Source organism: Scomber scombrus, chromosome 2 (assembly GCF_963691925.1).
Source record: "Scomber scombrus chromosome 2, fScoSco1.1, whole genome shotgun sequence".
In the NCBI taxonomy this organism is placed as follows: domain Eukaryota; kingdom Metazoa; phylum Chordata; class Actinopteri; order Scombriformes; family Scombridae; genus Scomber; species Scomber scombrus.
Genome location: NC_084971.1, coordinates 20865407 through 20891877, shown reverse-complemented (window position 1 = coordinate 20891877; position 26471 = coordinate 20865407). Strand labels below are relative to the sequence as shown.

Below are 26471 nucleotides of genomic sequence, written 5' to 3'. Positions count from 1 at the left end.
TGTCATTGCGCTCATTTCTGAGCGCAGGCTGACTCCCGGTACGCCAATTTTATTTTCCTAGGACGCCGAAGTCATGACCCGCCTTACGCTGCCTCTGATTGGCTAATAGTCGTCATCTTCGCCTGTCAAATTTTGTAATAACGTGTGGGATTGGCTACGAGTATCAACATAAGCCAATCAGAGGCTGAGGAGGGCGGGTCATAACTTCGCTGTCCTAGGAAAAAATAAAACCACAGGTACGTAAGCTCCTCCCGTGAAACTTGAGAAGTAAAAAAGTGAAATAAGTCGTAGCCGTTTTCGTGAATACACGTAATGACTATCTTCTTCTTCTTATGGTGAAATTTACTGCAGACTAGATGCAGCAAAGGTGTGTTGCTTCCCTCCACAGGTCATTTGTAGAACTCAATTGAATTAGTTTAATCCTTAGAGTCCAGTGCAATGGAGGAAATTAATTACAATTTTTAATCTTTCGCACTGTTGTATTGATTTCAATGAATGATCTGTGACTTCAGTTTCTGGCAGCTCTGCTTCTCTCTGGTGCATTTCATCAATGCATGATTCACAGTTTCTGCCTGTCCTCTGATTCATTTTCCATCTGGGTGCTTACCAACCAGTGTCAGTCCATGATTCCACACACAATGACCTAGTCTCAGCCACGTTGTCCCTCCTGCACATTCTTTTATTTGATGTATGTTTCAGTGTTGGCTTTACTGAAAAATAAAACCTGACCTTTTTTCCCTCTTCTCTTTGTTTTTGTCATAACTTTGCTATTACACTCAACATACAGTACTTCCAGATCTAAATCCTTCCTGTTGACGTCTCTTTTGGCTGTCTTATTAGACTCTGAACATATGATTATCTTTCCTTCCTCCACCCACCCAAGCACCCACAATATTGCCAGATTCTATTGTTCAGATTATTGGAGCCTTCAGTGTAAATCTGTTTGTAATTTGCCCATTTTTCTTTAGGAAGGGCCACTAACTAAAGTCACAGGATCACCAGCATCCCTCCTCTTGATTTGGTCTAATATGGAAAAGCCTACATCGGGTTCCAGCAAAAGCCATGATGGCACAGGAGGCCAGCACAATGCCGGACCCATCAACAGATCTTTCCATGATCTCTTGCCTATGGAATTTACTAGACTCTTCTTTCTTACTTTTCCACCCCTTCCTTTGAAGTTCCCAGTGCTCACCCAACAAACACTTAGTAGCCTAATTATTAAAAACCTATAAGTCTGTAGCGTAGACTAGTAGTTCAGAGACCCTCTCCAGTAGTTCAGAGACCCTCTCCAGTAGTAAAGAGATTTTGCCCAGTAGATAAGCTCCTTCTCAGCTCTTATGTGGTTTCTCCTATTCTAGTTGAAAGACCATTAATAGGTTTTGTTTGAAAACCCCACCACATATTCTAAGTGCTTTAGCAGCTTTTTTAGGACAGACGAAGCTGCCCAGATGCCATACACCCATAATCAACTGCAGATGTTAAGACTGTCCTGTTGTCATTAAAGTTTCTCTATCTGCTCCCCACTCAGATCCTACCAGGCATCAGATGATGCATCTTTCTTCTCTACATGTTCCCAACATGTCATTCTCTCCTCAAACCAGACGCCCAGAAATGTGAATGTCTTAACTCTTTCAATAAGATTGTTTTATAGCCTGGAGTCATGCTGTGATGCTTTCTTTTTAAAATCCAAACAACAGACTTTGAGTTTGAAACTGAAATTTTAAAACCCCATCCCTCTGCCCATGTCACTACTTTTTCCAATACCTGCTGCAGTTGCCTATGATATGGTGTAAATTTCAAACTCTTTTCCATATGGCATAACAACGACCCTTGACTGGAGAATGTAGCCAGCCAGCTTTAGAGTTGGTGGCTCCTGATTGGACAGCTTGAATTCAGCATGAAGGAGGTGGTTTCTGCCAACATCACCATTCTCATAAATGTTTGTTTCTGACTTTGTAAATCAGATAATAAACAATTAACAAAACATTGGTTACTGTGACATAATCAGTTTGTGACATTATAAAGGAAATGAAAATACGTTTACACAAACATATTTTGTGTCTGAATGGAATTTAAGAATGAAATATAGCATATTCATATTAATATGATAGCTATTCTGTAATCTTTGGACCCTTTACCATTGATTATTGACAAAGTTTCCATTATTTAAAGTTACTTGTCTAAAATTTCTATAACATTTTTATTAACAGTTTGGTTTTGCTTCACTGGCATTTTCATTTCCATAATTATCTAATCCTGAGGGGTACTTAAAGGCAGCATTAGCTACTGTGGTTCATCTCGTTTGGCCCCCCTTTTTTTTTTTTTTTTTTTTACATACAATTATCAGTTTTTATTAAGCTTTTTTTTGGTAAACATTTACAGATGTGCAAATGCAATAGGCTTCATATAGCTGCTTGTATGTGGAAATAAATCGTTTTTCTCACTCATCTCACATATGGTCCTCAGAGTCAAGCTTCTGAGATTTTGCCATACCGTGTTAGCATCACCTGTTGTTATATGAGATTATTGTAGGCAATGTTGCAAATCATTGAGCAGATTTTTGCATCAGTGTGATGAATTACCCTGATTTGTTACATGTCATTTACCAACAAAAGGCATCATATCATAGTTATTTTTTTCCTTGAGTCATTTATAAAAATGAATTTACCTCTCAGGGTTATTATAGTTTTGAAATTTTCATTAGTTTTCATTTTTATTTAGTTTTTCAGTTTAGTTTTAGTCAGTTTAACATGTGATTAAATAGTTTTAGTTTCATTTTTATTTTGAGGAATTGACTAGTTTTAGTTTAGTTTTTATTTAGTTTCAGTCTTAGTTTTAGTTTTTCAGGTATTAGGAGGAAAGTCTTGATTTGTAGAAGCTGAAAAGGATGAAAGGATGCATGACACCAAATATGGTTTACAAAGTCATTGTTTATTAAAGGTACCATAATGTGCAAAGTCATTTTATAATTTTTTATTATTTAACCATTAGTAATGCTCAATCCACAGCAGAGCTCAGTAATTATCACCTGGAGCTAAATCAAAAGCTTGTGGTCTGCGACAACAAAAACAAATCAGATTTTATGTGCAATTCTGTTTCGTTTTAGTTTGTTTTGCGTTGCTCATTGTAGTTTGTTTTGTTTTGTTTTTCAGTTAATGAAATTATTTTTCACTGCTAGTTTTCGTTTTCATTTTCGTTAACTAATAGCCCTGTTACCTCTATCTCTATCTTTGAAGAATCATTACATTTACTGAAATAATGTGTTTAGTCCGCCCTCTAGTGCTGACAAAGGTTTATGTCATCTACGCTGTAGAGAACTACACTACCCAGAATTCCTTGTGAAATGAAAAAGTCTATTATTTGCCTGAAATAAATTCAAACCCTGTGTGTGTGTGTGTGTGTGTGTGTGTGTGTTTGTGTGTGTGTGTGTGTGTGTGTGTGTGTGTGTGTTTGTGTGTGTGTGTGTGTTTGTGTGTGTGTGTGTGTGTGTGTGTGTGTGTGTGTGTGTGTGTGTGTGTGTGTGTGTGTGTGTGTGTGTCACTTGCTGCGCTCACAGTTTATAAAAAAAATCTAACTGTATACAATGAAAAATAAATACGGTAATTGTTATTCATTTAAAAATGAGGCTTATGTTTGCAGGCCGATTTAAAGGCGATATTTGTAGTCAGCAAAAAATCCGTGTGTCTGGTCCTCAGCCTCCGGTTGTCATTGGTGAATGACCGAAGATGTCTCATAGCAGGTTGTTTGCCAGGCTGCTTTGTGAGTATTAATGATAAACGCTCGTATTGATCACTTAAACTGTTTGATAGTTTACTCTCTGTACACATAAATATACCCACTTGGCTCTGTGCTATACATTAGCTGAGCTTTTTAAGGCAGAGCTCCTCTTGGATGCTAACTATAGCTAGCTTTGTGCTAACGTACAGCTGCAGCCTGACTTTAACCTCCTGTCAGTTTTTGTACACACGACACCAGACCAAGTGTTGATGTTTTGACCTTGCAGGGCCTCTTGACTAAATGTGTCGTGTCCAGTCACCCTGTTCAACTGATTTTCTACGATTTGCTTCTCTTTATTTTCCACCTAGCTGTGATTTGGGAGCAACTAATTCATCTGTTCAGTTACTGTCTGCAACCTGTGTGCAGATTAGGTGGCTTCAGACTGCGCTGTGAGAGTGCATTTGTTGTCAGATGTTTATATTAAAAAAAAGACAAGGTTAATGTAGTAACTGTCACTTTGTTAGGACACTGAGTGTTGCAATTGAACTTTGACCACTTTCATTGATAAGTTGTGTGACTGTGAGGCACTGAAGAGGACCAAAGTTCAGTCCACTGAGGAGCAACACTGCTAGTTTGTTAGTATCTGCTTCTGTCCTAATGTAAAAACATATGTTACACTCTTTTAATAAAGTCTTCTGAAAGAAAGTCAGTTATCTTCTAGACTATACAGAAGGTCACTGGTAGTCATCAAATTATCTTTCTTCCTTTAATTATATTATTTTTAATTTCAGTTTATGTCCAGCACCCCCTTCTTCACAGGTTGTAGACAGTTACTAACTTTTTAAAGAGGGCAAAGGACAGTATACTGAAAAGTGGAAGTCAGTGGAAATGTATTCTTGTTTTGTTCTTAGAGGTCATGGTTTGCTATCATATGTTCTTTAAGGTAAGATGTGAGGGAAAACTTACAACAAAGCTGCAGCTTTCAGTAGCTTAGTTTATAATTTAATTTGTAAAACATAAGAAACTGGCGTAAAAAACAATAAGGCCACCAAAAATTTCTAAAGGCTAAGATGTCATAAAACCAGCAGATGATTGGAGTTTGTGCTTTATAAATTGCTTGAATAATTAACAAAATTGCTGTTGTAATAGTTGAGTGGTCAATCATCAGATTGTTTTTTTTAGTGCAAAGTAAGTAATCGTCTTTTTATGCTCAAGCCCTTCAGAGAGTAGTTACAGCTTTATACAGTGAGTCTTTGCACTATAAATTTAATCGATACTGCTATGATTTAAGGCCTCTGAAACAATATTAAAAGATCTCTCTAACAAGTTATTTTATCTATAGTTTCTCAGATTGATGTTGTGCATTGTGCGGCACATTGCTACTGTAGTTAAACCTGTAAAATTTGTCACACAACACCCACAGATGTCGTCTTATATTGTCTCACAGGAGAACTTGACAGAGCCTCTTGAAGTGCGCTTTGACCTGAATTTGCCCCACTGCTTAATATGTCTGGTATTTAAAAACAGCTTTCTGCAGCTGCCAGAAACATAGTTGTTATACTGAACTGAACCATACAGTGAACATGCTGACTGTAAAAACATTGAAATAAAATCTGCAGCACTTGCATGACATTTCTTGATATGTCCCTGTGAATATTTCTATTCAAATTACATGTAATCCTTAATAGAGTTTCAATTTATAAGTGACTGATAAATGCAGCTCTGAATAATTTTAAAATGCAGCATTTCACTCTACTGAAGCACTATCCAAATTCAAAATATGGTATAAAATCCATGCAATAAGTTTTAGCTTGCAGTGTACAAACTGTGCTGTCATTCTCTGTGGATTATAGTCTGTGGAGATATACACAGTGCATCACAGCACTTAAGAACAGTGTAATTAGACTTAATGTGTCGCCTTCTGTAGTTAATAACATAACAGCTCCATAGACTTAAGCAATCATTGTTAATTAAACATATTTATAGTACAACTTAGAAGACTCGATTGTGTTCGCAGGTAAAGTCCAATGAATTATTTCTTGGAAGAAAGTGAAGACATCTGAGATCTTTGCCTTTTACTATGAATCAGAAAAGTGAGCTTTTCATTAGTTTAAAATGTTTAAGAGAATCTGCATATTTTTTGCAGACATTGCTACTTTTCCAAAACGTGTGTGTGTGTGTGTTTTTTTAAGTACTGCATGTATTTTTGTATTTGCACACTTTTATTAGAGCCTGAAGTGTTACACATGTATACAACACACATACTGTCCTCCCTTTCATTCAGCAAGGTGCTTGCTGTATTTTATATTTGTATGGTTTTTATGAATATCGTCAATTCATATGTGAAGAAGTGTCACCTAAAGTCTCCCTGTGTCACTCTCTTTCAATTTCTCTCTTCAGTGCAGCAGAGTGGAGTCAGGCACTGTTATACAGGATCAAGAAAGAACCTCTACATCGACAAGAACACGAAGGTCATCTGCCAAGGTTTCACAGGGAAGCAGGTTTGTACTCAAGACTCGTCACCATCAGCACAATACTTTCTAGTATTGCTTCACATCAGATGAGGTTACTTTAAACTGTTGTGAAATCTCTGTTTGTCCATACTGTACACACACACACAGATAATTCCTCATTTTTGTCTTTCCCATATTACTAAGTCAAATAGAGATTATAAAAGGTTTCATTACATCACAGTATTTTTACATTTGGTATCTATATTGGTGTACTTCTGGTCCAAGTATTTAATTAAAGTGACTCAAATACATTTCCTATGTTAACTTATTATTATTATTATTATTATTATTATTACTAGTATTATTATTATTATTGTGGTCACTCATAGTGATGAATCCAAAATGATCACCTCACTCAGTAGTTCCCTTCAGTTCTACCCAACTTTGTAGTGTCTTACAGTTAATTGTTTTGGTTTTCTGGCCTGCAACTTTTACTTGACCTGCTCTCCTATCATTATTTCTGGCACACTGTGTGCCTCTACAGCACCAAACCGCAGGCAAAGTTGGTGACTAGCCAGTCAACATAGTGCCTCATTTAGCAGCTAAAGATCTAAATATTTTTATCAGAAGTAGAAGAAGTGATATTTGACTTGCATTCATTGGGAGGAAACAAACACAAAAACAAATGAATGTTCCTCAGTATCGGCTGCATGTCTAATTACTTGCTAATAAGATCATCATATCCACTTTAAATGCGTTCAATATATCTATTTTTACCTGCAGCTTGTTTTTGCTTAATTTTACATTTAATATTAAGTTTAAGAAGTTAAAGAGAAACGTTGTAATTCACATCAAGACTTGGTATTGGAGACAAGAATTAGTTTTTTTCTTCCATTTTATTAAAATTGGTAATATATATATATATATATATATATATATATATATATATATATATATATATATATATATATATATATATATATATATATATATATATCAGCAGTATATCAGTATGCATCTTTGTTTTTGGATAAATGCTGAAACGTGTCCTTGGATCAGTAAACACTGGACAGTAATAACTGTTTGCTCAAGTCGTTTCTTTTCCCTAAAGACCTGTGAATCAGGGTTTTTCCTTATTATTTCAGGCAGTTTTGGGGAAAACAAACTTTCATTTTTGCTTTGACTTCAGTTTTTTCCCACGTCTACCTTTTAGTCATCGTTTCAGTCAATAATAATAACTTTGTGCAGCAGATTGTTGATCCTTCTAGTAATTGTCCAAGAGCATGAAAAAGCTCAGGTGATTCACTTTGCACCATGCGCAGTCAAGGAGAATAGAAATCTTGGCAAGCGTGTTCAACAAGGCAGAAACGTGGACTTTACAGATTTATATCCCCCCCTCTGTCCTTGCACATATTCCATTTTTCATCTCCCATTTTCTCTTCAACATAATAAAAGGTTGTTAAATATAGTTCCAGTGAACACTCCGGGTAATTAGAAAAGGATGAGAAATGAAGCAAGTGCTATTGGGTGCACATTGTCGTGTCTCTTGCTTGATAAGCAAGCCATTTTTCAAATTTATTGTCCCAACATTTGCGATAATAATGATGAGCAAAAACAGCAAAGTTAGCAGGGTGAAGGAGTGGATTACACCTGTGAAAAATGCAGAGCTTCTAAGTCCTCTTAATAGGCTGGTTATAATTTTTACAGCAAGGTCATTTATTTATGTCTTTAGTTATAACCCTTGGCTACTTTATCTATATTGTTTCGGCATCTTCAGTAATAATTAACAGACTACTGACTGATAGGATTTGTTCTCATGAAAATCCATTAAGGCCGCCTTGATGCACCAATTTGCTCTGAGAAAGTACAACTGAGATTCACTCAAATGATTTTACCTCCCAAAACAGATTCTGCTCCCTTTAGTGGTATTGATGAATTATGTTGTTTATTTTCATTTTAAACTCAGCCTGACAGGCAGATGTGTAACAAATTTAGAGCATTATGAAACCAAAGTAATAACAGTTAGTGTAGTTTATCTTGTGATTAAATATTAACCTCTTAACATCCACTTTTCATATTCTTCTCATTAAGTTGCTTGAAGGTCGGAAACAAAGCATCTTATTCTAGTTCTACAGTATATTGTCTGGTAGTTTAACATATGCAGTCTGTATCAGTTCTTCCTCATTCTTCAATAAAGCTTTGAAGTTTAAACCGAGTGAACTATTCAAACCCAAAACTGCACCTCTAAGTTGAGATATTCTGTATGTTTTGTAGATACATTTCTAGACACTTTCCCAAATGCAGCCTGACATAAATAATTTCTTTAGAAATATTGGGATCTCCATTCAAATTATATGATGTATGTTTGAACAAAGTTTGGAATATTTAAGTCAAGTCAATGTATATAGCCCAATATCACAATCACAGATTTGCCTCGGGGGGGCTTTACAATGTGTACAACAGTGTAAAAACATGTGCAAAAATGTGCAAGCTGATCTACTAACGCAGCGCACTGAGGCTTGCGTCTATCAGCTGTGCAAGATAATACACGCTGTCCTTTTAGTACGTTTGCCAAAATGAATATGCAATGTGGGGCGTGAAGGTAATTTTTCTGATGGAAACTGCGTCTATAAATAATACCTTTTGAAGGGCAGGTATTTCTGGTAATATTTGTTTTTGTTATAACTCAATATATTTTTTAACTTCTTCCACTAGAACCTGATCACATTTCATTTTGCGCTTGCAGGCTTTCTGCTCGTCCAAACTCTCCATTAAGATACACAAAATCCTCATTTAAATACTGCTGTCTCCACCCTGTTGCACCTGTAGTTATTCTTAGTAGATCACCCACAAAACGCACGCAAACAAAACCTGCAATCTAATGCACTGTGCACGCAATTTAGTACCCTTTATTTGGGATCTTAGTAAATCAGGCCCATAGTGTAATAAAAGAGTACTGCATGTTATTTGCAACTTGACACAAGCATGCAAGGCTAGATTATCAGTCAGACAAAGCAAGCATCTACACCAGATCCTGAAGTGCCCCGAAGACCCATGGTTGTCTGTATCGCAAATGCTTTATCGTAATTTAATTAATTGCAATGTTTTGTACATTATGCTAAAACACAGTAATATCAGATAAGTATGGTTGGCTCCCACCTGATCTTGAGGCTCTGCTTTGTAAAGGGGCGCTACATCAAAATCTATTTTCAGTCATTTTAGTATTCCAGTTTATATTACGCTGATGCAACTAAATTGTTTTTTAATTGAGTTAGCAAAACCTGTAGTAATTTAATGTAATTTTTGGGCTAAATTATCACGGTCTAACTTAATTATGGCAAACCTGGACCACAGTAGTTTTCCAATCTTGGAATATTGGTTAAAATGGGTTGAGGAAACATATGTTATTGAGCCTACTGTATGTCCTGTCAATAAGGGGCCCACAACTCATTTCTGCCCAGGTCCAGGTTAATCCAGTCCTGCAAACACACATCAATGCCTACCTTTAGACTACATAAGAGTGACGGCATTTGAAATATTTCTTCTCGTGAGAGAAATTTTACAGTCTGTTGAAGAATATCCAAAGCCTCTTTTGATTTGTTTTTCAACAGTTCTGCAAGGAGATTAAACTAAGTTTACATCATTATTCATTTGTCAGGAACATTTCAATTCCCTCTCATTGAATATATTTACCAGTACCTGAATCCCCAGAAGAACTCAGCCTCACTTCTGTATCCATCCCTTTGCTCAGCACAGGTGATTAATCCTGGATGGCAGCATATTTTCTCCTTCTTCTCTGTCTGGAATGATATCTCATGGTTGACACTATACAAGTGGCTGTACCCCACTTCATTACACACTCACACACACTCACTGACTCCTCTCTCCATCTAGGGAACGTTTCACAGTCAGCAGGCCCTCGACTATGGCTCCCAGTTAGTTGGAGGCGTTTCCCCCGGCAAGGGTGGTAAGACTCATCTCGGCTTGCCAGTCTTCAATTCAGTCAAGGAGGTAGGTGTGATTCCTTATCCATCTGCGGCTGCCGCTTTCAAATGTGTTGACATTTGAAGCTGATCTGGTGAAATTTGAAATCACAAGTAAAATATATCAAAAGCTGAAATATGTGGCATGGATCTGACAGATTTGCTTGTAAAATCTTGTCAAGAACTGTCGCTTGTAAAGGAAAAAAACAAGTTTTTTTCACTTTTTTTTCCAAATAAACATTAGATGGCAGTATTTCATAAGTTTTAAAATTTCCATTTTCATTACCAACACCAATGCTTGTTTCCCCTCACTTCAGGCAAGGCAGGGCACAGGGGCTCATGCTACTGTGATTTATGTGCCCCCTCCATTCGCGGGGGCAGCCATCATCGAGGCCATTGATGCAGAGATGCCCCTGGTAGTCTGCATCACTGAGGGCATCCCCCAGCAGGACATGGTGAAAGTCAAACATAGGCTCCTGCGCCAGGGCACCACCCGCCTCATAGGCCCCAACTGCCCAGGAGTCATCAATGTAAGTATACACACACACAGACACACACACACACAGACACACACACACACACACACACACACACACACACACACACACACACACACACACACACACACACACACACACACACACAAACAGCATATACTGTATGTTTTAGTTTATTTGGTTTAGTCTGAAAGCACAAACTTCCTCTCAAGGGAGCGGTTGTAATTCAGATTTAGGCATTTATTTTCAGTTTCCTTTTAGACCTTAAATGGTGGACAGTCATACTTAAGTTTTAAAGCAGCATAATTAACTTATAATTTTGATTGTTTGTGTTTTTTGCCTCTAAATAATAGTTTTGCTTCTTTTGCTTGAATTAATCATATTTCTCGATGTTAAAGTAAAACAAATGTAGAATTCTGAGAAAGAAAACAATGAGAAAAACCCCTGCACACCGTCTTGCTTACTGTTGGAATATTTATTAGTTTCGATCTGCGTGACCTTCATCACTACATCTGAATGAGTTTTTCTTATTGTTTTCCAGTTATTTTCCTCCAACACAACTGTTGCATAATCAGGTGTTCAGAGATTTCTTATTTTTATTTAATGAATTCTGACAAAGAAAACATTTTTGTTCTCATGAGAATTTGTGTAGTGCATATTCATTAACTCTGTTACGGTTTATTAACAATGAGCTTATGGCATTGAAACCAAGAATATATTAAGTCTTTTTCTCAAACTTAACTTGATCGGATGCTGAGTTTAAACTTATGTAATGAGTGTCAAGAATATTTCCAGTGATATCAAGCAAAAGTTTGTATGCATCTTATGATGAATTGATGTCACTGAAAACTTTTAAACTTTTATTTGCAGCCTGGTGAATGCAAAATTGGAATCATGCCAGGCCACATTCACAAGAAAGGAAGGATTGGTAAGATTTCCCTTATCGCTTTTAGAATTTATTATAATTTGTAATACAGACTTGAAATGGAACCACTTATTTTAGATTTGCTAAAAGTTTAATTTTCACCTGATAAGAAATTCAAAACTTTATATTTAAATTATGAGCTATTTCATGAGAGAATACATAAAATGTGTCTTTAAGAAATTCACCTGCTGACTCAGGTTTCTCCAGCAACTTTTCTTGTCTCCAAATAACCGAAGAATGAAGTGAAAGAAAAGAAAATGTATTCATACTAATGCCTTACTTTGCAAATTAAACTTTTTTACAGCTCTGTACTTAAATCTTAGATGGAGCTTCTGTTGTTGACAGCCTGATAAGCTGCATGTGCTGCTGCTGGCCAGTGAACCTTTACAGGAAGTATGTTCTATAGTAAATCGACTGCCATCATTCCCAGAGCATAGACAGAACAGCTGTTACTGAGCTTCTGTTTTTGCTGTTGTAATGAGTCACAGCAAGACAGAAAAGGACAACTGCATTTTATGTCAGTGTATAACCCTTGATTGAGGCAGTGTTTTAGTTGTGTTTTGACAGAAATGACATAAAATGATTTCTTAATCTCTGTTTCAGGCATTGTGTCCAGATCAGGCACCCTGACCTATGAAGCTGTGCACCAAACTACACAAGTTGGCCTGGGCCAGTCACTCTGCATTGGTAAGCTACCATTGACCTGTGGCATATTGAATTTAAATTTAGCACATGGTCATGGCTCTCAGAAAAGGCTGCTACTTATTCTACACTGAGACACTAGATATTAGACCTTGCATGAACATCTTACCTGACTGTCTCTTAAATCTGACGCTCAAATGCAAAGTAGAAACTTGAAATGCCTATTTCAAATGTCTAACCCTCTGCTCCATGACCGCACAATATTTATTTTTTAAATCTGAATAAAGCCCTTGGAGTAAAACTTGAATTAAAATTTAAACGGAGGGGATGAAAACTCAATGACCGTGTTAGCGTTAAAATATTCTGTGAATCCAAGCAACTGTTCTTCAGTTCCCTTTAAGAAAAAAGCCATTCAAACATTCCATGAAGCATTTATTGTATAAATGCCTTTTACCTTCCTCTTCTTTTTCAGTTCATTGAATTTGAGTTTGTTGTAGTCGTTGTTGCCAGTGTTGCTGCAAACACGGCCATAATGTAAACACAAGCTGAAGCAGTGTAGGTGTTTTCAAAATATCAAGTAAAGAACTGAATTTATCAGTACCTGCTCATCCTGTTATTGCCCCACAGCCTTTTTTCACTAATTACTGATTTCTTTAAAAATCAACTCCACATAATATGGAGTAATGTTATTTTTGCTGTCTTCAGACATTTCCTCAACTAACATCTTAATTTATTGATCGGAGTGAAATGATCAGTTGACCGCTCTGTTCTCTGGATGCAGCTGTATACACTGAGAATATCAGAACATCTAGACATACTGTGATGTCATGCTTGGAAGTATGACCTATAATTTATATCATAGTGTGTCACATTTTTTTTTTTTCCTCCCATGACTGGGCCTTTATATAGGTTAATAGTGGCTTATTCTACTATCATAAGTACATACAGTTTACAAGAATCGCTTCCAAAACAACCCACATATTCATCCACGTACGGCAGTTTGTTTACATGTATGAGGCTGCCTTTCACTGCAGTTAGGATGTAAGGAAACTAAAAAAAACATAAACGCAATGACAGATTATCCCACGGGCTATTATGAACATGATCATGAGTCATTTCACTTTGAATGGCCAGGCATATTTATTTGAGTAAAGCCGAGTGCACAGAGAGGAAATAAAACAACTGAAAAACAAAGAATGGAGGGAGAAAGGCTACAGGACAGTAAGGAGAGTACAGTAATGTTACATCAGAGAACCTGCTGAAGAGTGAAAGAGGAAAAGTTTTTCTACAGTCGGATCCGTTAGTGCCAGACTCTGAAAATCTAGAAGCAACTGGATTCACAAGATCACAAGATCACACGAGAATCCATCTTGTCAGGTTTCCACTTATGCACTTGTGTTTGAACCACTGGTGGTTCGGACCAATCGGCGCCCTTTGAGGATTATCACATTATCTTGTGTTCTTGCAAATCCAGCTGCCTCACAAGGTAAGGCAGTGATACATGGTGATGGACAGATGGTTCATCCAATAACCTGCAACGTTTTGGTTTTTTTTGTTTGTTTTCAAGTGCCCACCCTTTTCCAAACAGTTTCCAAGGACGTCTTATCAGATGTTTCTGAGTAACAAACCATCTGGTGCATCAGGTTAAGTAATCCAAGCTGTGTAACTACTACACAGGGATTTAGAGCGTATATGAACATTGTTGTCCTGGAAATTATTTCACCTCCACAACATCAACTGGAAGAAAAGAGCAAGGCTAGTTGGATCAAATGTGCAGCTCCACACTTTAAGAAAAATGTGATTACAATTGTGTGAGGGATTACAGTATATACATCTCTATCATCCAGCAGAAGTCCATGAAGTCAGCTCAGATAGACAATCTCGTCTTTTTATCCTTGCAATTTGGAAACTTGCAGACATGAACTATTTTATTTCATCCACTAAGTAACTACTTTTCTAGCATGAACAGGCGCTAAGATATCAACAGCCTAAGACAAAACAAACCGCTGCCACAGATAGTAGTAGTTCATCCATGATGCTGCAACAGGTGGCTAGTTCCTGTTTTAACTTTCATTCAGACTCACAAAGAAATGTTTGAAGGGTTTCCTGTAAAAATCGTGTTTATTTCAAAAGCAGTAGGAAGCTGACAAGGTTGCTCCGATGATTATTATACCCAAAACCCCATTTGCCCGAATCTCAATCTGAATCGTTGGAATCTCAATAACGAAGCCAGGTGGCTAACTATCTATTTGTACCCAGCATGCCGTTCACCAGTGTCATTTTGTAAATGTACAATTATTAGTGATACAAAAGGTTTATTCATTTTTGTGTTAAACTTAAAATGTTAATAGAGTTCCCCTCTCAGTATAATCTACACAGCTTGCCCCAACCGTAGCAAGTTTTGCTGCGATTATATATTTTGCTGCCCATTGAACAGTAACCACAATTATTTAAGCTCGTTACCAGCATGGCGGTATATAAAACATTCACATTGTACGAGAACTTAAAACCGATATACCAGATGAATCGGTTTACTGCCCAGCACTACTGTGAAAATATTAAGATGCCAAACTCGGTTACATTTTGGCGCCACCACAAATAAGATTAACTGTAACCACTTTTATAAACACAAATCCTTTTGGTCAACTTATCTGCCGCCAGACAATCTGTGCGAGAGGGCTGGTTGGACACCCAAATGAACTGAAAAACAACTTGGCTTCATTATTATTTAGACATTTTAATTATGGAGTGTCCTCCAGACAGACTTCATAAAGCCAGTGCTGCAACAGTATTAAATATTGTAGAGTTCATTAAGGAAGTTTATTGGTAGTTATTTTAGGGACTTCTTAAGTCTCAGTATGACCTAGGGGCTACAGCAAATTACAGTTAATACAATATTTAATATCACGGTCATCTGTGTTGCTGGTAATGTGGTTTTCTTTGATTATTATTCATGTCATTTTTCTTCTTGGTGTTGCCAGGTTTTTAATGGTATGAATATAAATTTAGGTGACATTTTGTCTGTGAAGATTTTTCTTGTGGAAGTTTGCTCATGCTTTTATCGAGCACGTAGTAATTTTCGGTGGAAATGATTTTATAAAATCATTATCACTAGTGATTTGGATAACCTTCTTGAGTTATGTTCATTGTCATCTCTTTGATATGAAAGGAAACTTTAAACTGGCATGCAGAGTTAAACATGGTTTGGGACACTTTACATCAAACAAAGTGAGCCAAGTAAGTCGCTCGTGACGTAAAAATTAAGAAATGCTGTTCCTAAAACCAAAGTTCAGTTAGACATTTCTCATGAAATGCTAAAGCTTCACCTGGTGGACATCACCACAATTCCAATTAAACACTAATGTTTCTCTGTATCTGCAGGATGTCAGTGTTGTTTTTTCATCTTTTTTCCACTGCCCCAAGTGGTTCCAAAGGCAGCCACGGCTGGTTTAGAACTGACAATTTAATTGTACACTCAATAACCCCCAATGTCAAAAGCAAAAAGAACATATTAGAATAAAAAAAAAAATTGCAAATGTATTACACATTATAAAAAGACCTCTCTCAGTGGCAAAGTGGGCAAAAAGTTAAGAGGTCTAAATATTTGTGAAGCCACTGTAAGTATGTTTCTAATAATGTGGAAGTCAGGACACTGTTCGATGAAAGAAAAGCTTGAAATCTTCAGTAAAATGGAATAAAAGTTGAGATGTGGAATACATAAAAATGCTGCTGAAAGTAGATCCATTTAGTAACATTTAGCAACGATTCAGGCGGTGCAAAATGGTTTCAGGCAACCCCAATGAACAACAGTGAATAATCTCAGTGCTTTTAGGATGATCAGGCATCATGTTAGGCTTCACCTGATTGTTATTCCACCCTCAATCTGAACAGCCAAGCAATCCTCAAATATTCACTGGAATTACCCTGTGAGGGACTTGAGTGTACAATAAGTGTTTGCTTTGTCTCCTGTAAGGTATCGGTGGGGATCCATTCAACGGTACAAACTTCATAGACTGCCTGGAGGTGTTTCTGCAGGATCCTAAGACAGAGGGCATCATCCTTATTGGAGAGATTGGAGGCAATGCCGAGGAGAATGCAGCAGAGTACCTGAAACAGCACAACTCTGTAAGGAAATAACACACTGGACACCCATTATTTTCTATCACTCTCCTTGTAATATCACCTATTACATCACTTCAACCTCTCCAGATATAGCTGTTCATATAAAAAATTGTTTCCATCTCTAAGTTAGCTCTTAGTCATACCCCTTCCAAATATATCAGCTATAGTGAACACTGAGAACCGTCATGCGTCAAGAACAAGGTGGAGCTGTGGAAGCTTGTTTCTTTGTTATTGCAGCCTTGAGCTTTCTCTTTTCATTTTCAATGTCCTTGTAATTTGCATGATAAAGAGAGACAGATGGGATGAAGGTAGGATTCATAGGGCATGTTCTCGAAACCTGCAGTGTTGACGAGCCTTTTGTGATGCCCACATGTGATAAAGAGCGGTGAGGTGATGATGGGTTCAATCAGCCAAGTCCCGGAGAACTTGTAATTGACATTTTGAACTTCGACAGCCCTGTACTTGGCATTTCACTCCTCGCAGATGACTTCTATTCAGTTAATTCTTCAGTGTGTATGTGTTTGTTTCTGTGTATGTGCGCGTGCCTATGTTGCTCCCGAGCTGAGAAATGGATTTGATTTGCCCTCGGCTGCTCTAATGCATGCAAATCTCCTGCTGACGTCTCAGGAGAATAACTTCTCTCCCTCAACAAATAAAGTACCAACACCCCACTACCACCACCTCTCATGTCCCACACCCACCCCCACCCAATCACCCAAAGTGTTGACAGCGGGGGACAGTTCAAATGAAACGCATGCATGAAAAACCCCAGCGGAGCAAATCTTCTGTTGAAAGTCAGTTGTGTAGAACATTGTTCAGTACATGAAATGATGTACTCAGACCGTGTTTTTATCGTTAAGAATGGCACAAAGAAAGCTCGAGAGTCCGGAGATATTGTTTTTACTTTCAAACTTAACTTTGTTTGATTTGAATGCATTCAAATTCAAGTCACAGTGCTGCTGGAAAGGAGCGCTAGATGACCTCAGGAAACTCTCTCAAAAAATAGATATTACAAAAAACTGAAGATATAATCTTCATTATAGATTATTTCTGTTCTCTGAGAATCAAAAAGATTTAACCAGTTGGCACATTGATCCATTGTAAAGAGAAACCTTTGAATATGTGATCTGTCAAATGCATTTCTTGCTTTTAATTGGTGAGAAGAGAAGAGAAATCAGTCAACATGTTGTATAGTCATGCATGATCGAACTCTGTACTTAGAGAATGAACAGTGGAAGAAGAACAAATGGGCTGTTATGATTACAAATTGAAGTCGTTTTTGTGGTCATTATTATCATAATCATTGTTATTATCACCATTTATGTGACTTTTGAAGCCCCTTAACACTTGATTTCAAACCAGTGTTCCTCTTTAGCATAATTGCCTTCATCTCCGATTTGTTCAGTGAATAAGTCTGTTGTTGAGCTCATTGATGGTTATTTCCACTAGTTGGAGAAACACTTGGCTAACCAGACCGTTGTAGGTTTAATATAGAATGGAGACATTATTTTCCTATGTAGCCATTTAATTACATTTATGAAACATAGCACAATGTCAATCTGAATAAATGATGTGAGGCAAAATGGCACTTCAGTCTGATTATCAGGCTATTCACCAACTGCCATCAGATATTGCTGATTTTTTATTTTTGGCTCACAAGTATGTGACTTCACTTGTTTCCAACTGAGTGCTGACCACTTCATAACAGTGAGAGGGTGCCGACAAAAACAGCAAAAACAGAAATCTCTCAAATGAAATAACCAAAATTGCTCTAACTTTGGCAGAACACTGCTCATGTGGGATCGCATCTCTTTGCATTTGAGAAAATATGTTTTCTTTTTAAGACACTGCATTTCACATTAGCTTGACAGATTCAGCCACATGGGAACACATTATGTATCAAATGCTCAGTAAAATGAAGTCCAGGGTCGTGATTGATTTGTGTCATGCAACATTAAATATATTGAACTGCTATTTGAGAAGGACAGGGTTAGCAAAAAACGGAAGAAGTATTGATTCAAGTATCCATCAGTGTTCCAGTCGAGTTACTGTAGACTGTTTATCTATCGACGCCTTAATTCTGTAAAATTTGAAAAAACAACCTCATACATCCCACTAGGTTCTGCTGTCAGACTTTATGATGCAGGACATATTTCAAAGTTCAGTCTTCATCAGTGTCTGCCATGCTTTGCCAACATCGTATGGTCTTAAAAGTCACCTGTATCAAAGGTCTGCCAATCACTGCAGCAGTTTCGCAGGATTTCTGAAGTCGTACACAGGTTTTAAACAGAATAAGCATATTACAATTTCCTTCATGCATATCAAGTAGGTCAAAGAATTTGGCACCTAAGCTACCGTGGCGGTTTGCTTTTTTCTAATTTCAGCCTTTTGCTTGACTTTTAGACCAGCTGCCCATTTCCATTGAGCTTATCTAAACCTGCTGTAATTCTGTGGAACAAGACTGCAAAGCAGTGCAGGTTGTAGTCTGAAGGAAGACTGAGGTTGCCAGTTTTATTGATACCTACCTGTCATGTGTATTGTCTCAGTTTGGCTTTTTAAGCTCATGAATACAATTCCTCACCTTGGAGCACGCTGTTCTGTGTTCATAGAACAAAGCCCTCCTCCAGTCATGTTGACACACCAAGGTGCTGGAAACACCCCATTGGTCTCATAATTAAGGTAATATATCTGAACTGCTAACAGTGGAAGACAAAAGACAGGTAAAGGGAACGGTAGCACGACTCCCCTTCTTGTATGCATTGTTAGCACTTAGTATCAAGGGGGCAGGGATTAATAGTGTAATTAAACCTCTTTCATTTGAGGTAGATTTAAGACTTGATTCACATGAGGGCTGTTTGTTTATTAATAATGTGATTTGACTTCCAACACTAAGTGGCGTTAGGTGCTAATTTGTTTCAGACTTGCATTTTTTAGCACATGCAACAGATGCTTGTAACATATTTAGAGTACTTTGAAGTGATATATATCATCTTTCTTCATTTTCCTGTTATCCAATGAAGTGTTAATGTGTAATTAGCGATGCATCTTTAGCCAAGGTCCTAAACATCTCCCTGGAAGATATACGTCTTGCTAGTCTTAATTACCTAAAGTCATTTGCAGTTTATATTAGTGGCAACCATCTTGTTCTTGCCAGTGTCAGGTTTGAATTTGGAGCAGAAATGGCAGTAGAGGTGGGCGTCTTTGAAGGATCTCCACTACGTTGCTTTTGCTGTTGAACACGCCCAATTCGCTCTGTGAAAGCAGCCTGCCAGATGATCCACGGCCTCCATGGAATTCCCAAGACTCTGTGTGTGTGTGTGTGTGTGTGTGTGTGTGTGTGTGTGTGTGTGTGTGTGTGTGTGTGTGTGTGTGTGTGTGTGTGTGTGTGTGTGTGTGTGTGTGTGTGTGTGTGTGTGTGTGTGTGTGGGGGTCTGACTTATCCTACTTTCAGGGACACATGTCAGACTAAAGACAAGTTAATTGGGGACAGTGTGTCCAGTCTGGGACAAAAGCTTAGTCCCCCATTTGGGAAAAAAGCATATTTTTGAGTCAGTGGTTATGGTTAGGGTTAGGATAAGTCTCCAGGAAACGAATGTGGTGTCCCCACAAATGACCTAAGTAAACGTGTATATGTGTGTGTGTGTGTGTGTGCGTGCATGCAGAAGGCTGTCCTCCACAATTATATTGTTATTCTTAAGTATGAAATATTAGCCGCTGTACATGCACACACACACACAGTCAACCCCTCTCTCTGGTTATGATGTTATTGCTGAAGATGAAATATTAGCTCTCTTCACCTTGGAAATGATCTTAACTGTTGAACGTAACATCCATCAATGAGCAAGCAGCATAGACAGGCACTGAGCTAATCAGTGCCCGCATGACTAATTACCATCTCAGAAATGAGATGATATGAAATGGCAGGAGCCCGTGCCTCTATCTGGTCATACACCAACCCATGCAATTAAATGGCTTGATTGACCCTTTGTTTTAATAATGCAGGCTTAGACAGAGATGGCTGGTTAGACAAGCCTGTTATCATGGGGGCTCTGTAATGGGAGGACATGGGGTGTTTGATTTCTAATGAATGAATAAAATGCAGGTGCAGACAACTAATTCTCTTTATTTTTGTAACCCCCTCTCCTTGTATTGCTTCCTTCCTCTGTACTTCTTATCCGCTTTGCTAACTGCACTAACCCTCACCCACTCACCTCACCCTTTCCCTTGAGCTTATTCTATTCTGTGTCTTTTTACCTTATTTTATGCTCACATTGTCTTTTCTTTTTTTTCTCTTTACTCCGCTCTGCTGTGTCCAGGGTGCTAATGCAAAGCCTGTGGTGTCCTTCATCGCGGGGCTGACTGCTCCTCCCGGCCGTAGAATGGGCCACGCTGGCGCTATCATCGCTGGTGGAAAAGGAGGAGCCAAAGAGAAGATTGCAGCCCTGCAGTCAGCCGGAGTTGTAGTCAGCATGTCTCCTGCCCAGCTTGGCAGCACCATATTCAAGGTGAGTCCATTCCCCCAAGCAGATATTATCATGTTCAAAGGTGAAAAGAACAGCGATCTTGTAACGTTTCATTGGAGCGTGTAAGAGAACAGGGCCGAGTATTCTAGAAGAGTTCTTTCTGAGGCTTGCCTTGAAATGAGTTATCATTAAATATCCCCTTCAGACATGCACCGTTTTATGTAAATGTGATGACAGTTCAACAGGTCTCATGTCTGAATAAGTCACAACGAGAATTGTTCTGTCATTTCTGAATAACATGTAATTATCATTTGTGTGTGTGTGTGTGTGTGTGTGTGTGTGTGTGTGTGTGTGTGTGTGTGTGTGTGTGTGTGTGTGTGTGTGTGTGTGTGTGTGTGTGTGTGTGTGTGTGTGTGTGTGTGTGTGTGTTAAAAAGCCATGATAACAGATACATAAAGCCTACAGTGGCATGTATAAAATGTCTGAAAAAGGTCTTTTATCAGTCAGTCACAAAGTGATAATTTCCAAATGACACTTTCTTTTCTTTAAACATAATTCAAAACATATTGAATTCAGATGTTTTCTGCTTGTTTTTTATCTGTTTTTTTCATTGTTTTGTGACATTTCTGTCTGCATATCTTTCCTAACCCTGCCTTGAGTCTTTGTCTCAATAATGTCACATTTTTACCTGGATAGTTGCTGCCAGATTCAAATATAACACAAAATATTGCATCAGAAATCAGAAATAGAAAAATGTAAGTCACTTTAAGCCACAAAAAGTGATTTTTCCAAATGAGTGACAAAAACGGTAGAAAATGAGTTTACTTTTAAATTTTGAAATATTAAACAAATAAACTAAATAAATATTAGGATCACATTGTTATTATATAGATGAATAAGCATGCTAATTACAACTGGCACCCAGCATAATTAACGAAGAAGGGCTATAATCAGTGTAACACTACAAGAATACCTCTCTGGCTTCTGAACAAAACGTCTTGTGATGCCGGTCACTTGTCGCACCATCTTTCATCATCGAGCAGTTACAAATGTGAGAAGGTTTAGTTGGAACAGTAATTCTTTTTTTTTTTTTTTTTTTTTTTTTCTGGGAGTAGCTTTTGGCACCATTGCCTCTTTATTTCAATTTATCTGTAGGGAAGCGCTGTTAACAAGATGTATAAAAAGTGAAAGCATGTATTACACCCATTCATCATCCTATACTTTCATTACCACTGCTGGCACTACTGCACGCGAATATAGATTTACACACAATTTTTTCCCCCCAAAGTTTAATTCATAATCATTGCGTGTAATGATGAAAAACGCACAATGCGGCTGCTCATTTTGCTGCATGTTGTGTTCATACATCTCTGTTAATCTTATTGACCGCTGTAATCAAAGTAATAACACGTAAGAGAAGCGAGTAGACACAATGCGTTGCGTGTGGGCAGGCCACCGCACTCAGGAGGTGGTGGCAGCGCTCCACCACTGACCTGAATGAGAGTGGTGAAAACATGCAGCTGATTAAATATGTTGACACATGTATCCACTTTTGCAGGGATTAATGAATTATGCATGCAGCTACAGTAGATGTTTTTTTGCTAGTTTGTGCATCATCAACAAGATTAATGTTGAATTTTGAGGGATTATCAGTAAAATTAGAAGTCTAATGGCGGGCAGTAATAATGCTCTTACTTCTGAGTGGTACATCCTCAAATTGTACAAGGTTTAAAATTGCTTTTGTCCTCAAAGTCATAAAAGCGCATCCTCACATTATTCATCATTATAATAATTACAGATACACGCAACTCAAACAAGCTTTTCAGAAATACAACCTACAACAAGGTTGTGAACCTTTGGCAACAGGCAATGTAAAATATGTGATTTTTATTTTTATTTTTTATCAATGAGAGAAGAAGTAGGGCAAATTGGGATGAGGACTGGACAAAAAACAAGTGCACATCTCATATCTAATCTTGAAATATCTTCATAGCTATAAGAGGTTTAAGGGTGCAGTAGTAGAATTTATGTCATCTAGTAGAACAGACTTGTCAGAAATGAAATATAATATTCATAAGTATGTTTTAATGGGTGTACAATCTTGAACATATCAAAAAGAATAGCCCTGTTTTCGTTACCTTAAAATGAGCTCTTTATATCTACATGAAGTCTGTCCTCTTCTACAGAGCCCGCCATGTTGCACCACCATGTTTCTACAGTAGCCCAGAATAGACAAACCAAACACTGGTTCAAGAGAGGGCCTTCACATTTTTTGAGCATTTCAAGGCCATTGTAGGTTCTCCTACACACTTAGAAAGGGGAGGGAGAGGGAGAGGGAATTGGAAGGGTATTCAGTTGGTTACAATCTACAATCTCACCGCTCACATGCCATAAAATCCCACACAGTGCACCTTTAAAAAGTGGGGGGTTTTATGCCTGATGAGCAAAACTGCATTTCTTATTAACTCTGACACTGTAGGAATCAAACAAGATCTTTTGCTCCTTGTCCAAATTTAGTTTCTATTTTAGCATTCACTAAAAATAATCATTTATTCTTATTCACCCTCATATACTGACTCAAAACTGCATACAGTACTTTTAAATAAAATTAAATATGCAGTGCTTGCAGTGATATCTGATGGAATTTTCAGTGCCTCTGGTGCATGGACAAGATATCAGAAAACATATGTTTATCTAAGAAGGACTTAATTCATATGCGCGGTACAATAATTATGACCTTTAACTTGTTTACAAAATATCTGGAACTCATAATCATATCAGATAGTATTATCCTATCCCGCTCGCTCCGTATTCATAGTGGATGCAGATGTGTGCAAGCAAACACATTTAATCTCAAGATTTTTTTTTTTATATATAAACTCAAAACTTAAAGTTGAGGGTGGTGCATATGGCATATATTTAATACCTGCACTCATCATACATCTGGCCCCAGGTGTTTCAAAACTGTTGTCCTTGCTAGCTTGTGAATGTCTTGCTGTTCATTCACACCATGTTTTCTTCCACCCTCCTCAATTTCAATCCAGATGTATTTTTTCTTATCCTTTTTTGAGTGGAAACCTTCACTTTCCCCATTTTACTCCCACCGTCTTCCTCTTGACTTGCCTTGTCAGGCATCTGACACAAAAAGTCTTGTTTTTTTCCCTCTGTCACAAACAACTCTGCTCTTACCCTGGTGCTATCATTCTTGTCTTGTACCCTTGAGTAACTGTCTGTTTCCGTCTGCAACCAACCACCTCCTCCTGTTCTCTTGTCACTCTTTTCATCCCATTACTCTTCTCTTTTGTCCTGCTATGCCTTTTAAATCTAATCACTGGACCTCACTGAATCCTACTCCACCTCATCTCTAAAGCAAAAATTATGTTAAAAGGGCTGTTAATAATCAGCCACAACTCCCCAATCTACTCACCCCCCAAATGTCTCCTCATTCCTTTCGTCCTTAACCAAAAGTCGAGGTTAGTGAGTCGGAGGTTGCCTCCCAAGCATTTTAGAAACATGATCCTATTTCCTCCTCAAGGTGGCAGTAGACCTTCAGGTATCCACAAGCCTCGGTGGAATGGGCCAACATGTGCATGAGTACTTGTGTGTTCTGTGGACCTGATAAATGACATTTGCATTAAGTTACTTTCCCCCTATGAAATGGGAAATTCTCAGGGAACGACATATTCTATCATCCTACGGTTTGTGTGATATTTTCCAAATTGAATATGTAAATAGCTACATCCTTTTTAATGGCTAACATAATGCTTTCTCATTTATAGTCTCATGGTTGGACTCTGCTGATAAACACAGCAACTATAACCTCACATAAATCAGATTTTTGCAGATGTGTTGTCGCTATCAATCACAGAAAGTGAGCTGTTTTAATGTTGACGACTGGAACTCACTGACATGTACGCGCTACATGATTTGCACTCCAGGAAAAACAACAGGCTCTCCAAAGCTTGAGCTGCCTTTGCACCCCCCCCAAACAGCAGATCTGATACACAGGACCAAAACAGAGCTGTGTGAATTTTGCATGCATAAATCATTCACTTCTGTCTAACTCTTCATTTCATATTGTTCCTTTTCTTCTTCCTCTCTGATGTTTGTCTCTGTAGGAGTTTGAGAAGAGGAAGATGTTGTAAATTGTGCGAGAAGGCAGTCAACCTTTTACCCTCTGCCCCGAAATTGAGATGAACAGCCTGATTCTGGAGGTGGATATGCCCTGCAGTAACTGTAAACCCTGATTATTTCAAGTACAATGCGCACATACAGTGTTTATATTGTAATTTCTGCCATGAACTTGTACCTTGCACATAAAGAAGTAATAAATATTAGTGTCTTAATAGTATCCTAAAGAACTCATTGTACACTATGTAAAAGCATTATAGATGTTTTTTTCCCATCGCATAATGTTGACAGCTAAAGGAGGGATGCCATGGTAACCTTGGTGGTTTCATGCTGTTATAATCCTGCTGTAAGACGTATTCCATCACTTATTTCACTGGCTGTCCACCTGAATAAGAAAAAATTCTCATCATTTTCCTGATGTGTTCCTGCGTATGTGTGTGTGTCTATATTTACTTGTGGCATGTCTGAGAGAACAACTGTTATCTTGTTATAGAATGAGCAGTATCTTTTTCCAGGAAGGAGCATAAAATGTCACATATGTAAGAGAACAGGCAAACGTTACATATTGAGTGTGCATTAGGTTTAAAAGCTATTCATTACAGTCTGTGTCTGTTCTATGCCAGTCACATTTTCTATTTACACTATAGAATCCATAGCCAGGTAAGGACTTCAGATGAATATAGCTTTTATACCAAAAATCTTAACGTTAAGACGATCAACTCCTGAAAATGTTCCAAGTCTATTTTCTCAGTATGTTAATTGACATTATTATAGCGTATAGCAAATGCTGTAATAGCACAATTGTATCGTTTTAGTTGTGCATTTATAATTTGAGTGATAGGCAATTACTTTTAAGTTAATACATTTTGTTCTGCTGTCTTTGGACTTTGCTCACTGGGGACAAGTAAATTAGGACACATGTTGCAGCTTTGGTGAACTTGGAGCTGTAAATTAGCCGTTGACTCAATGGCAAGCTAACTAACAAGTGCTGAGGAAATGGAGAGAGTGACAGTGAGCCCAAAATGGTGAAAGCTAATGTAGCTTATTAACTTCTGTTGCCTCATCCACACTTATTTAATGCTCCTGTTTCAGAGTATAAACTGCTCCACAGTTATGATATATATGAACTTTTTCTTTCTTTTTTCCCCTTTATCTAACCAGATAGAAAGTCTCATTGAGATTAAATCTTTTTCAAGGGAGACCTGAGCCCTATTCCATCAAGGCAGATAAAGGAATATCCTGGCTTATTTTGACAAGTCTGGCTAATTTAAGTGAGAGTTTCGTTTCATTACTGTGGCTTATAGGATTGCCTGATCAGTAACCAAGGCAACGTATACCACTGAGCTAGCCTGCTCTGTAGTTGGTGAACTGCCAAGCCTAATTTAGCTGTGTTTCAAAAAATTTCCAACAGGTGGTAACAGAATCCCAAAAGAATGTCCTTTCATGCTTGCATCACTTTTGCCATCTCTGTGTTCAGAAACATAAGTTCAGACCTTTTTCCAAAAAAAAAACATGAATTTACATTGCATTACTTTAGC

General features: G+C 37.8%; 1 protein-coding gene across 1 annotated transcript; it reads left to right on the top strand.

The window, feature by feature from the left end:
• Nucleotides 1–3670: 3670 nt before the first annotated feature.
• suclg1 (succinate-CoA ligase GDP/ADP-forming subunit alph) lies at nucleotides 3671–25347 on the top strand. The gene is made up of 9 exons (XM_062432932.1): nucleotides 3671–3759; nucleotides 6118–6218; nucleotides 10065–10181; nucleotides 10471–10683; nucleotides 11521–11578; nucleotides 12179–12262; nucleotides 16191–16342; nucleotides 20656–20844; nucleotides 24921–25347. Exons 1-9 carry the CDS (start codon nucleotides 3726–3728, stop codon nucleotides 24945–24947), a joined length of 975 nt encoding a protein of 324 aa, XP_062288916.1. The 5' UTR covers nucleotides 3671–3725; the 3' UTR covers nucleotides 24948–25347.
• Nucleotides 25348–26471: the final 1124 nt, after the last annotated feature.

Excerpts from the sequence above, each read along its gene's own strand:
- suclg1 (XM_062432932.1), top strand. The coding sequence starts at position 3,726 with ATGTCTCATAGCAGGTTGTTTGCCAGGCTGCTTT. Across the intron at positions 10,182-10,470 it reads TCTTCAATTCAGTCAAGGAG|GCAAGGCAGGGCACAGGGGC; the intron begins GTAGGTGTGATT and ends CCCTCACTTCAG. Across the intron at positions 12,263-16,190 it reads GGGCCAGTCACTCTGCATTG|GTATCGGTGGGGATCCATTC; the intron begins GTAAGCTACCAT and ends GTCTCCTGTAAG.